Source organism: Staurois parvus, unplaced genomic scaffold (assembly GCF_062004578.1).
Source record: "Staurois parvus isolate SC_StPar_1 unplaced genomic scaffold, SC_StPar_1.0 ptg001162l, whole genome shotgun sequence".
Lineage (NCBI taxonomy): Eukaryota > Metazoa > Chordata > Amphibia > Anura > Ranidae > Staurois > Staurois parvus.
Window position 1 is genome coordinate 765,426 of NW_028318958.1, and position 14,687 is coordinate 780,112.

Below are 14,687 nucleotides of genomic sequence, written 5' to 3' on the forward strand. Positions count from 1 at the left end.
ATGGAAAATATCCTTCCATCAGTGGGAGTAAATAGTGCTCCATCTTTGGTATTAGGGGGAAGAATAGTGCCCCAAATTTGTTGTCAGTGGGAGGAATAGTGTCCCGTTGTTGGTGTCAGCAGGAGAAATAGTGCCCCATTAGTGATGTCCGTAGGATAAATAGTGGCCTGTATCAGTGAAGTAATAGTGTCCCAAGGGTAGGATAAAGGCAAACAAAGGGATGCACTTTGGGGACCACTGCTATAGTGTCATTTGAGTGACAGCTCTGAGTCTGCTGGGGCTGCTGATATCCCATCCAAGATGGCGGTGGTCAGCAGGTCTTTTGGATGTGTACACAAGGGTTGGTTTTATAGAAAAACTTTTGTAAAAAAAAAAAAAAAACTTGCGTAAAATTTGCTAATTGCACATACTGAATCAACTTTTAGGAGGATTTTCATTAAAATGAGCTGTCAGTGGGTCCCTTTTTAACTACCAAAAAATGTTTGACTACACTAAATTTCATCCAACCTCTGAAATGTTGCCTTATTTATTTTGTAGCCAGTACAGTATAAAGGAAAAGTAGCGGTGGAAAAAAAACTGGTTTTGGTAAACCCACAACCAGTTTTTTTTCCACCGCTACTTTTTAAACTACTTGTTAAACACCAATCATTTTTTAATTTGAATTCTTTGTTGTTGGTGTAACTGGGGGTGAGGAAGGGGGCGTGTTTTTGGGTACATTGTGCGAAAAGGTGTCCTTTTTTTTTTTTTTTTTTTTTTTCCTCATCTCAGACAGTTAGAAGGTGTATCCAAGCCTGTATTTTTTGGACCCTTATTAGAATATTCTAATAGTAGGTCTCATGTATGAAGCAACAACAGGCAATTTTTTGTGACAGTTACATGGGAATTTAGTAGAAATCTTCCCACTGTTGGCACAAACCACAAAAACAAGCCAGCTGACATTAATGCCGCTTTCCTAAAAAGGAAGAAAGGTTTTTTTTTTCTTTTGTCTCTTTTTGTATCTCTAAAACAGTGAAGCTCTCCTTAATACAAATTACCAAATAATGACTCAGAATGTGCATATACACAATGCACATAAATTACACAATCATCATATATCATGTGCAGTAAATAAATGAAAAGGTAAAAAAAGTGATCTCAATCCCATATATCCTCCTTTGAGAAAGGCGTGAGGTGGGTAGGACCTGCGTGACAGTATCATGCTGGGAGGGGCCAGGTGACATCTTGCTGAACTGACAGAGCTATACTGTGTGTATGCATGCTGGGAATAGCCAGAGATCGAGAGAGAGAGATAGATATTATACTGTGAATCTTCTCAGTATATGTTACCGAAAGAGGTTTTTTTTTTTTTTTTTTTTATGTCTGTAATTAATAAAAATTTATTGGGGGAAAAAAAGCACTTCTGACCACCTTGATTATTTTAATGGGTCCACCACATCAGGTGAGGAGACACTCAATTGGGCATGTGTGTCATACTCTTCGGTGGTAGTCCATGGTGGAAGATTTCTGATATTGTGGAAAGTTTACCTATTGGAAGCACATGAACTGTGGTGGCCGTTTTTTTTTTTTTTTTTCTTTTTTTGTTTGTTTTTTTTACAACCCAAATTGAATGATATGGGACTGTTTTCACTTTTTTTTTTTTTTTTTTTTTAAATATTTTTTAATTTTTTCATTTATTTACTGCATATGATATATGATAATTGTGTCATTTATGAGTATTGTTATATATATGCACATTCTGAGTCAGTATTTGGTCATTTTTATTAAGGAGCTCTTCACTGTTGGGTATATACAGTTAGGTCCATATATATTTGGACATAGGCACAATTTTAGATTTTTTCATGTATTTACCAAAACATATTCAAGCTGTAGTTATATAATGGATATGGGCTGAAAGTGCACACTCTCAGGTTTAATTTGAGGGTATGTACATCCAAATTGGAGGAAGGGTTTAGGAATTACATCTCTTAAGAGTAGCCATCCCCCCCTTTTTTAAGGGACCAAAAGTAATTGGTCAGTTGAATCAAAAGCTGTTTCATGGCCAGGTGCGGGCTACTCCATTATTTCTTCATCAGTTAAGCAGGTGAAAGGTCTGGAGTTGATTCTAAGTGTGGTATTTGCAAGTGCTATCCATGCAAGGGAAACAGGCCATTGTAAGGCTTCAAAAACAAAACAAATCCATCAGAGAGATAGCAGCAACATCAGCAGTGGCCAAATCAACAGTTTGGTACATTCTGAGGAAAGAAGAACACACTAGTGAGCTCAGCAGTATAAAAAGGCATGGATGTCCACGGGAGACAATAGTGGTGTATGATCACAGGACCTTCTCTATGGGAAAGAAAAACCCATTCACAACATCCAGACAGGTGAAGGACACTCCAGAAGGTGGGCGTATTATTGTCAAAGTCTACTATCAAGAGAGGACTTAAGGAGAGCAAATACAGAGGGTTCACCACAAGGTGTTAACCATTCATAAGCCTGCAGAATAGAAAAGCCAGATTGGACTTTGCCAAAAAACATTTAAAAAAGCCAGACCAGTTCTGGAAAAGCATTCTTTGGATGGATGAAACTAAGATTGATCTGTACCAGAGTGATGGGAAGAAAAAAGTGTGGAGAAGGCTTGGAACAGCTCATGATCCAAAGCACACAACGTCATCTGTAAAGCATGGTGGAGGCAGTGTGATGGCATGGGCAGGCATGGCTTCCAGTGGCACTTGGTCATTGGTGTTTATTGATTGGTGACAGAAGACAGAAGCAGCCGAATGAATTCTGAAGTGTTTAGAGATATACTATCAGCCCAGATTTAGCCAAATGCAGCAAAGTTGATTGAATGGCACTTCACAGTACAGATGGACAATGATCCAAAACACACTGCAAAAGCAACCCAGGAGCTTTTGAAGGAAAAGAAGTGGAATATCCTGCAGTGGCCGAGTCAATCGCCTGATCTCAACCCAACTGAGCAAGCATTTCACTTGCGAAGGCAAAACTAAAGACCCACAAACAAAGAACAACTGAAGACAGCTAAAGTTAGAAGCTGGCAAAGCATCACAAAGGAGGAAACCCAGTCTTTGGTAATGTCCATGGGTTCCAGACTTCAGGCAGTTATTGCCAGTAAAGGATTCTCAACAAAATATTTAAAAATGAACATTTTACTTATAATTTTATTCATTTCTCCAATTACATTGGAGGGACTGTGTATAAAAATGGTTGCATTTCCTAAAATTTGTACATATTATTTATGTTCATCCCCTTGAATTAAAGCTGAAAGTCTGCACTTCAAACTCATTTGGATTGTTTCGTTTTAATTTATTCTGGCGGCATACAGAGCCAAAAGTAAGAAAATTGTGCCTGTGTCTAAATATATATGGACCTAACTGTATTTATTAAAATTAGTGTTGTGATTGCACTGTGGAGTGGTGCTCTTTGACGGTTTTATTTAATTTATTTAATTTTTTTCTGGGATTGCATTTTTTACAATATAGTGCAGGGGGTGTTGCAATAAATTTGTATCTCTATTGAAAAGATTCTCCTCTCTTCCTGTACCAGTGACCACACTGGTAATGAATCGGTGAATATTTTTCTGGTACTTCTTTGGTTGAAAAGTGACACACAGGGGTAATAGTAAACTGTTCCTTGGCTGGTTTACAGGTTGGAGTGAAATATTTTCATCCATGCTCTTTGCATTCCTCAGAGACAGTGCTGGAAGCGCCACCTTGCCCAAATATTTGCTCTTGATGCTGGAGAACCATTAGTGTCTCATTAAGAAACTTCCATTCACAGAAGGCTGAGAGTAAACTTGTCCTCTTCCAGCAATAACACACAGATCTCTGGCACATCTGCTACGTCAATACCGTTTAATTCTGCAGAACACGTAGAGAAACTACAAGTGCTGCTCAAACAAAGGCATCGATTATGTTGGCTTCATTTTATGAAACTGAAAGAAAGATATAACTGCCCATTGACACCACTATATTTGTGCAAAGGTCTTTTTATCATTACGCCTGCCAGTAATAAATAGGATTTTATCATTTTTATTAGAGCTCCACCAGCCTTTGACCATATCTTGACCAGTGTGTAATGGGCCCTTCACATGGAGGAATTCCTACCAGTTGTGACCTGTATTAAAGAGGTTGTAAACACTTGCATATACACAGTGATGTGACAGACCTCAGGTGAAAACCGAAATGAAACAAATCCTTCTGCATAAGTTGTACCTGTTTATCTGCAGTTTTCTTCTTTTCTCTGTACCCATTCAAAGTCCAGAATTTATACAGCTTGTCTGAACTTCTAGAAAAAAGGTGGCGGAGAGCTGAAATTACACACTGCAGAGCTCACTGAGGAGATCTCTGAAATCTGATTGGAGGGAAGGGACCCCCTTCCCTCTTCATGCAGCTCACAGGAAAAGAGCTGAGGCTGTCAATCACAGGCTGTGCTGAAGATCCACTTTTTTATTTCTCTTGGTGTCAGGAAAACATGAAGTGATTCATGCAGATAGCAGGGGAACGAATCAGCAGACAAAAATAACACTTGGTGTTCTTAATTGAAACAAGTACACACTATATGTTCATATTTTTTATCTGAAGTTTGCAACCACTTTAGGCCCCTTCTCCTCAAAATAATTCATAATCTTTTTATATTTATCATAACTATGGGATGTGAAGCCCCGCCTCAATAGTTCAGTCAATTTGTATTCAGTCAGGTCAGCCCCTGCACTACACAGATGCAGTACACTACAGTCAGCTTGTGAAGTGTATAGTCCACTTTAAACAGACGTGCAAAAGGTCTGCCCCCTATAAACCATAAGGAGCTGCTGTTTATATGTTCCATGCGTCTGTCATGATCATGTAATATGAAGGTTAACACAGAGTGGCTCGATAACTCCCATCATTATAGGGAATACATACTCTCTTAGCCCAATTACCTTTTCTGCACCCATTTTCCTCCCCTAGCACTTTCATAATAGATCATGTGTAGCTGTAACTCGGTGCCTCAAGATCTTCAATGAGTGGCTTACCTGGCGTTTAGAGCCCTGAAGGATGCAGGGTGGCAGCAGCAGACTACAACCTTCAACCCAATAGAAGGCCCCTCTTTCAGTGTGTCTATCTTCGAACTTTAAGCTTGCAGGTAAGTACGATCTGCTATGAAAGTGCTGGTGGATGTGAGAGGATGCAGCAAAGAAGAACTGCACTTGTCTCTCTTCCCTACTTTAAAGGATACTAATTATTCTGGGTGTCAGATTTAGGCTATCCTCCAAGTCTTCATATTAGCAGTGCAAGCAGCTTAAAAAAACGAAGACCTCATCAGTCACTTTTAGCAATGTTGACAGATTGCACTATTTTATTGTTTCTTCAAGTACAGAGGCTAAAAACAACCACTGAGATGTTAGCTGTGATGTACAAACATCTGTAAAAGTTGCAACTGGAAGTTAATTGGTTGCTGTGGGCTCGGTCTGAAATATCAGATGGTGGGAGAATGGGTCTTTTTCCTATAATGTCTAAACAAATTCCAGGGCCTGTTTTTCCCAATGTAGTTTTTAAAACTGTCGTAACAAAGCCCACATAAGGAATTTGACTTTTTTATATGATTCCCTATTTGTTTAACTTATAACTCATTTATTATAGTTATCTGTAGAGGTTGGGCTGTGTTCAGGTGTGCACTGTCCATGGGTTTATTACCTTACAGTTTTAATGGGTCCATTGTTTGTTTGTTTTTTTCTCTGCTCTTTTAGACCAGCAGCCAGACAGAGCTGGAGAACTGGATCACCGCCATCCATTCCGCTTGTGCCACCACCGTAGCCAGGCAGCACCATAAGGAGGATACGGTCAAACTGCTGAAGTCCGAAATAAAAAAACTGGAGCAGAAGATAGACATGGACGAGAAGATGAAAAAAATGGGAGAGATGCAGCTTTCTTCTGTGACGGACAACAAAAAGAAAAAAACCATCCTTGACCAGGTACATCAACATAAAGTGGCCAACTTGGGTCAAAAGTCACCTATATGCTCCTTCTCTTTCAGTGTAGAGATTTGTTGTCCATTAGGTGGTATCTTAAGGAGACTCTGACAGGTAAGTAGCATTGGGCTGTTTTGACTGAGCAAAGCTCTAACACCATAAAATCCTACTGGCCCAGGAACGTGAGGGGAGGGTGCAGGGACACTTGGATACTGAAGTGCTGAAGCTTTGCCTGATCAGAAAATGCCAGAAATGCCAGCTGAACCCATTAGATGTACCTGCCAGCCAAAAGACTTTACAGCTGGCCATAGACTGTTCGAATCTCAAACAGTTCATGCTGAGATTCAAACCATATATGGCCAGGCTGAATGTACTCAAGTTGATTGATCGTTAAACTTGAGTACAACCAGCCTGCTGGGTTTTACATGTGAATATTGCTAGCGGCTGTTATGGCCATGAGCAGTAATTAGTGTTCTCCTGGTGGGGATGGCTCCCCCCACACCCCCACTGGCAGATCACAATGGCTCCAGGGGAGGGAATCCCCCATCAACATTGACTGTGTTGATGGGGAAAACGAGCAATTTTCTTTCCTGCAATCCATGATTGCAGGAAAGCTAATCTCTCCATCTATGGTCGGCTTTAATGAAATGGATTTCCTTTGTTGTGCATCTTTACAAACCAGGTTTAATCTGTGGAAAGAAATTCCCTAAACAAACATTGTTTTCAATTACCTGTGTGTCCCCGTGTCACACCCTAATGTATTGTGACCCTTCAGTGTTCACTGAGCAACAACTCAAATGAGTTTTTCTTTTGGACTTTTAATAGACAACACCCAAATTGTGACTCATTCATGTTGACATCTTGCTGTGAGGCACTGCACCTTTACCATAAATATAGACTAAAGGAAAAGAGTATTTACATTTTCTTTGTTGTAGACATGCGAGAAGCTAACACAAACAGAAAGTATGGAAGGATGAGGCATAATTACCATAGAACAAACACCTAGAGACTCTTTGGTTGGCCTTAGGCTGGTGGGAGAGTCAAGGAATTGTAGTAATGACAGAACTACCATACCGATGCTCATTTCAGATGGGTTTTTCATTCCCATACAAGTCTATACTAGAACAAAGCCCACTTGAAGCAGGGCAAATGCAGGTTAGAAGGAGGTTAACTGCACTTCACGTCAATGACTTCTAAATGATTATAGAAGCTTCTCAAACTGGTGCCAAAGTGATGGTCTTGACGCAAGCCCAAAGCCCGTTGACTCAGGCCCTAAGCTACAGCCCTCTACTAACTATACCACGGATATAAATGGTTGGACCAATTTTTCTTGGGTCACTACCACTCAACCATCCATTGGTCGATTATTCATTAGTGCATTGGGGTTTTTTCCTCTCTATTTGCCCCTCTAGCTCTACTGAACTCCATAGACCTCTCTGTGCCTGAACAAGCAAAGTTGTTTGCATTGCAGTTCACCATGATGATTTGTATTATTACAGATGGTTTTTGTTGATGTTTACCATGGTATTGGGATTGCCACACAGTTGCTTAAAGCCTAGCTGTGGGCAAAAACAGTCCCTTTCACCCCTCCTTTGCACTGCCCTTTCACAAAGGGGATGGTAGTGGACTGGGATTGTGAGGGATCTTGATTGGTGTTCCATGCGGCATGGTGGGAATATTTCCCTTTTTTGCGTGGACATGTGCTTTAACTCTTTTTTTGCTTTCTGAGCTGGTTTTGTGGTTTTTGCACACATTTAAAAAAGGATTTTAGACCTGAAGATTATATAAAACCCTCAAACAGAATATATTTCATGAAAGCGAAATTCTAGAGAACAAAATAGTGTTAGTTCCATTTTTTTTTTTTTCAATAACATGCAATATTTGCGCAACTGTTTGTCAAGCTCAAATTTTCAGTAATAAAAATACACTAAAGTTTATTTATACCCATAGAAATGCAATATATTAATATACAAGGTGAGGTTGTGCTGAGGGAATCGCCACAGTCACTGCAAGCCAGTTGTGCTCACTGATAATCACAGCAGTCACATGATTGGAAAGCTCCCAATCGTAGGTACTCATTGGGAGCTTTCCAGTACCCACCAGTTACTGTGCTAGGAGCGTACTTTCAGCATAGTAAAGTGTTTACATAGGGGGTGCATATATGCGACCACTCTGCATTAAAGTGCTACTAAACTCAGGACCCTGCATTCACTATATCTGGTCTCCCACAGTACACAGAACATGGATATGCAATTATTTTAGTAAATATAAACTGCTAAATACCTTTTCTCATCAGCAGTTAGAGCAGTCTTGTGACTTCTATCCGTGTTCAGCAGAGCACTGATTAAAGCTTGTAAGAGGAGTTTTCATTTTGCTTTAGGAGGATGCAAAACCCCTGACCTCTGTCTGGACAGTGCTGATTGGCCCTGTGTTGATCACATGCACTCTCCCAAGGAAAAAAAAACCCTCTCTAGCAATACACACTAAACTGAGCATGTGCAGAATGGTTACAGGTTGAGTCTGTTTTATCAGGAGATAAGATATGGATATTTGAACAAGAGGAGGCGTAGAGAAGACAGGATCAAACAGACTTTTTACACAATGCAAAGGATTAACCCCTTAGGTTCCACAGTGAGTATAACCAGCATGCTTTACTGCATATGCAGACTGATTTTACTGTTGTGAGTTTAGTAACACTTTAAAGCCCAACCACCAAGAGGCCACTTACAGTATCTCACAGAAGTGAGTACACCCCTCACATTTTTGTAAATATTTTATTATATTTTTTTCATGTGACAACACTGAAGAAATGACACTTTGCTACAATGTAAATTAGTGAGTGTCAGATTGTATAACATGTAAATTTGCTGTCCCCTCAAAATAACTCAACACACAGCTATTAATGTCTAAACCTCTGGCAACAAAAGTGAGTACACCCCTAAGTGAAAATGTCCAAATTGGGCCCAAAGTGTCAATATTTTGTGTGGCCACCATTATTTTCCAGCACTGCCTTAACCCTTTTGGGCATGGAGTTCACCAGAGCTTCACGGGTTGCCACTGGAGTCCTCTTCCACTCCTCCATGACGATATCATGGAGCTGGTGGATGTTAGAGACCTTGAGCTCCTCCATCTTCCATTTTGAGGATTCTCCACAGATGCTCAATAGGGTTTAGGTCTGGAGACATGCTTGTCCAGTCCATCATCTTTACCTTTAGCTTCTCAGTGGTCATCTTGGAGGTGTGTTTGGGGTCGTTATGTTGGAATACTGCCCTGCGGCCCAGTCTCCGAAGGGAGGGGATCATGCTCTGCTTCAGTATGTCACAGTACATGTTGACATTCATGGTTCCCTCAATAAACGGTAGCTCTCCAGTGCCAGCAGCTCTCATGCAGCCCCAGACCATGACACTTCCATCACCATGCTTGACTGTAGGCCTGGCACACTTGTCTTTGTACTCCTTATCTGGTTGCCGCCACACACGCTTGATACCATCTGAACCAAATCAGTTTATCTTGGTCTGCCCAAACCACAGGACATGGATCCAGTAATCCATATCCTTAGTCTGCTTGTCTTCAGCAAACTGTTTGCAGGCTTTCTCGTGCATCATCTTTAGAAGAGTCTTCCTTCTGGGACGACAGCCATGCAGACCAATTTGATGCAGTATGTGGTGTATGGTCTGAGCACTGACAGGCTGATCCCCCACCCCTTCAACTTCTGCAGCAATGCTGGCAGCACTTATACGTCTATTTCCCAAAGACGACCTCTGGATATGACGCTGAGCACATGCACTCAACTTCTTTGGTCAACCATGGTGAGGCCTATTCTGAGTGGAACCTGTTCTGTTAAACCGCTGTATGGTCTTGGCCACCGTGCTGCAGCTCAGTTTCAGGGTCTTGGCAAGCTTCTTATAGCCTAGGCCATCTTTTATGTAGAGCAACAGTTCTTTTTTTCAGATCCTCAGAGAGTTCTTTGCCATGAGGTGCCATGTTGAAGTTCCAGAGAGTGAGAGTGATAACACCAAATTTAAAACACCTGCTCCCCATTCACACCTGAGACCTTGTAACACTAACGAGTTACATGACACCGGGGAGGGAAAATGACAAATTGGTCCCAATTTGGACATTTTCACTTAGGGGTGTACTCACTTTTGTTGCTAGCAGTTTAGACATTAATGGCTGTGTTGACTTATTTTGAGGTGACAGCAAATTTACATGTTATACAAGCTGTACACTCACTACTTTACATTGTAGCAAAGTGTCATTTCTTCAGTGTTGTCACATGAAGAAATAGAATAAAATATTTCCAAAAATGTAAGGGGTGTACTCACTTCTGTGAGATACTGTATATGCGAACCTCTGGTGGGAAGTGGTTAAAATTACGCATGGGTGTAAAGCTATAGCAAACTACAGTACCTTATATTTTTCATAGGGGACACTTTAAATGCCCCTACAGGTGATCACTTTAGAGTTAACGGTGAATAATGGCTTAAGAATTGTTGCTCTGACATGCGTAACGATATGTAATGTGTAGTGCAGGCAACGCTTGTGTACTTGGGCGCATCCAACAAGTGTGTTTTTACGTTTTTGTATGTTTCAAAATTTTTAATCCTTATTAACAAGACCTTTCAATAATAAATGTTGTTATTTTATGTGTTTATTTGTTAACACCTATTATTTTAGTTTCCTCTCTTTTCATGACACTCTCTTTTCTCTCTGCAGATCTTTGTCTGGGAGCAGAACCTCGAGCAGTTCCAGATGGATTTGTTCCGCTATCGTTGCTATCTTGCCAGCCTGCAGGGGGGCGAACTGCCAAACCCAAAACGCTTACTGGCTTTTGCAAGCCGACCCACTAAAGTTGCCATGGGCCGCTTGGGAATTTTCTCGGTGTCCTCGTTTCACGCCTTGGTAATTTTTGTTGCAGTTTGACACTCACACACACACAATTTTATTTTTTATTTTTTTTAACAATACAACAGTATTTACATCTTTATTTAAATTAGCATGTTCTGGTTATCCGTTTTCTGAACTAGACTAGCTGTATAGGTTGTTTGACCATATGTGCCTTAAAGCCCAACTCCCAGCATCAGAAAAAAAATCCCCTTGAAGTTGACCTCCCTGTTCTGCAAGAGTTCCCGTAGATAGCGATGGGGCTCAGGTAAGTACTGGAAGTGGGGGGGGGGGGGGGTGAATTTTGCGAGGCTGCTACACACAGAAGGTTTTTTACCTTCATGCATGGAATTTTATGAAAGTAAAAAACCTTAAGCCTTTTAGAGCCATTTTAACTAGCATTTAATCTTTGTGAGGGGGTGCACTGCAGAGGTACTTTTTTGTTATTTTCAGAGTCCAAGTAGAACTAAAGGCAAAACTTTTTTTCCCTTTTAGATGAGAATGGAGGGTTATAACCCTTGTCGTTTTTTTAGTCATGTGTGTCTCATCAGGAAGATTTCCCTTCACTTTTGGTCCCATAGCCAAAACAGGAGGTGAGAGGAAATCCCTGGTTGTCACCAGAACTAATGTCCCCATTGGAAGATTTCTCCCCTATTCCTGTTCTAGTGACCACTCATACCTTGCTTTTCAATCCCTTTCGATGATTACAATCATTAGGGCAACTAGAGATGATGAATCTCCCTAACGGGGACACAGATGGCAATAAAAACAGGTGTTCTAATTCCTCTCCACTCCATCCAAAACAAAACCAAAAAAAAAAGTTTTGCTTTTAGTTACACTTTAATTAAAGATATATAGCTGGCAGAGATCCAGAGTTACAAAGGATGTCAATGGATAAAAAAAAAAAACACAAAAAAAAAAAAACGAAAAAGTTTTGCCTTCAGCTATACATTTTAGCTTTAAAGACTGAGTAACCCAAACCAGTTGGTGGAAAAAAGCTAAAACTTTTGTCGTTTTTTTTTTCCCTGTGTATGACCCCCATTGGAAAGATTCCCCCCTCACTTGCTGTCTGTGAAGCTTGAGCAAGAAATTGGGGCAGTGGTTGTCACTGGGGAGGAAGGTACAGAGAGCAAAAGAAACATTTTGTTCTAATCCGTCCCTCTCTACTACAAGTGTGGGTTGTTTTCATTTTGCATGTCTCCCAATCAGAATGATTTTCCTCCACTTTTCTATCCCAACAGGAAATTGGAGGAAATCTCCCCAATCAGGACATGGATAGCAATAAAAACCTGACCGAGACTATTTTCTGCTCTATCTAAAAATAAAATAAAAAGTTTGGGCTAAATTTGAGCCTTAAGGTACTGTAGATAGACATGTGATGGATGGTCTTAACAATCTTTTCACCAACTAGATAGTTTAAATGTGCAGGTTTATGCCCGTGGAAGGGTGAGAGAAAAGAGGTATCCCCAGGACTGGATAAATAAATTGGTGTAGCGCTAAATAAATACTAGCAACTATAAAAAATTAATTAACTACTCTAAACGTACCACACAAAAATTGTACAAATAAATATACACATGTGATATGTGATAAATAGTGCAAAACACAATAATAAATAAATAATAATAAAAAATATATGATGTATATGATGACTCCCCCACCTGGGGGATCAAAATTAAATGTGAACACTATAATAAACGTGTTTTCATAAAGATCATATAACTAAATATACACATGTGAATAGTGCACACACAACAATAAATATATAAAAAATGACTCCCCTACCTGGGGGATCAAAAGAAATGTGGATACTATAATGGTGCAAATGGGCATTCAGTGTAAAAGATAAATAAAAGTCCAAAAAAGTCCACACACTGCACAAATCATACTAAGTTCTCCACAAAAAGGCTCGCGTGTAAAATTCACCACAACGTGAGGTGATTCCAGTGCCAAACAGATCGTGAATCCACACTAGCCAAAATGCCCCCTCACCTCCTCACAGTGACCACAAGGGCCAACACACTTTTTTATATAAATGGCCTTGTCTCCACCAGATGGACCCTCCTGGATATTCACATAGACCAGTGCACCTCCTGAATTCTCCAATCCCCTGGTAATTCCAGATGATCGCTCATCCACAGTAGATTATATTAAAAACAAATAGAGATCCTCCATAGCTTAAATCCTTATTTATTACCAAACACCGAGAAAAAAACACACTCACATGTATTGCAGCACAATCCAGCCTTTTACCCATACTATGGGTGTATATACATGGTTCCGTGTGTTCCAAGATGGCCCCCACGCCGGAAATGACGTCGCCACGCACCGGAAGTCCTGTCACCGCGTACCGACGTGTTGCGTCATAATCAACACGTGACTTCTTCAGGGTGGACACACCACACCATGTGGACACACCCATAATATACGTTTACAGTAGAATCAAAACATCAATATCAAAATTATATCAATAAAATACATGATTATATAAATTCAATACCATAAACATATCAAAATAGAAGTATCAAAATATTACATACTATTCATATCAGCAATAAAAACCTATTTGTCTCACTAATGAACAAATAGAATAAAATAAATAAACCGCCAGGTGGAATAAATAAATCATATAATAAACTAAAAATCGCTAATGAAACAATTAAGGTCGAATTCTATATTTAAACCTTTAGGTGTTAACGTCTGCATATTATAAATCCACCTAGATTCGGCCTTACTGAGCGACCGCACCTTATGGCTCCCCCTCCAGTGGCCATTGTATTTTTCTATACCCCAAAATAATAACGTAGAGGGGTCCTTATTATGGCAACTTGCAAAATGTCTAGACACACTGGGGTTTATTTACTAAACCTGGTTGACTCAGAATCTTGTCCACTTCTGCATAAAAACCAATCAGCTTCCAGGTTTTATTGCTGAACCTTAACTGAACATGCTGAGGTTAGAAGCTGATTGGCTACCATGCACAGGTGCCCAAGATTCTGAGTCAACCAGGTTTAGTAAATTAAACCCACTATGTTTCGGGTAGCCTTTCTTAATATTCTGTACATGCTCCCGAATTCTCTTCCAAAGTGGTCTTTTTGTTCTGCCCAGGACTGATTTATGGAGAGAGAAATGATCAGTCGATGGTTATCTTATGACCGTGGTTTCTTAAAAAGCCATCATGCCATCCAGAGCAAGTTTTCTGTTATCTGTTCGCTCTCCCCGTTAGACAGGCCCGGCTCACTCTTGTCGCCATTTGGAAATCTGCCTTAAGACGTGTCATGCAGCCATGGCTGGAGTGCATGTAGATGGGAAGTGGCTGCAAAAAGGCAGCAAGAGATCAGCAGCACTTAGATGAAACAAAGGATGGATTTTTTATTTTTTTTGATAAACAGTGCTTTATGCAAAGTACAGTAAATGTCATTTAGTTAGAATTTTTTTTTTTTTTTTTTTAATCATTGCAGATTTCAACTGATCTCCCTGTTCCCCGGTATGGCAGTAGCAGGAAGTGATTGCCAGGGAAACAGGTGTTAGAGAACATGGACAGTTAGATTGCCAGCTTCACTCCCACAGGCAATCTGCCTTCTGTTCCTCGCACATAAAAGTCATTATCCTGTAGGACACTTGTGTTCCAGATCCCTGTTCCCTGAATAGCATGTATGTTATCTACCTGAATGTGCGGATGTATGGCCTGTGTACAGAGGCTTTAAAGAGCACTTAATATTCAGCACCTTCTGCGTTCCTCATGTTGGAGATTGGCATATCGTAGATTAATGTGTGGGAATGTATCAAAACCAAACAGACAGGAACACTATAATTGATGCTTCTAGCAGGTGGGAGAGTCTGTTACTATATCCTA

General features: G+C 40.2%; 1 protein-coding gene across 2 annotated transcripts in view; it reads left to right on the top strand.

Annotated features, from left to right (window-relative positions):
• The window catches only part of TIAM1 (TIAM Rac1 associated GEF 1), a 575,726-nt gene that overhangs the window by 401,742 nt on the left and 159,297 nt on the right, over nucleotides 1-14,687 (top strand). For both annotated transcript variants that reach the window (XM_089659507.1, XM_089659508.1), the window contains 2 exons: nucleotides 5,726-5,950; nucleotides 10,664-10,849. In XM_089659507.1, the coding sequence (XP_089515633.1) occupies nucleotides 5,726-5,950; nucleotides 10,664-10,849 (411 nt within the window). The remainder of the gene's footprint in view (nucleotides 1-5,725; nucleotides 5,951-10,663; nucleotides 10,850-14,687) is intronic.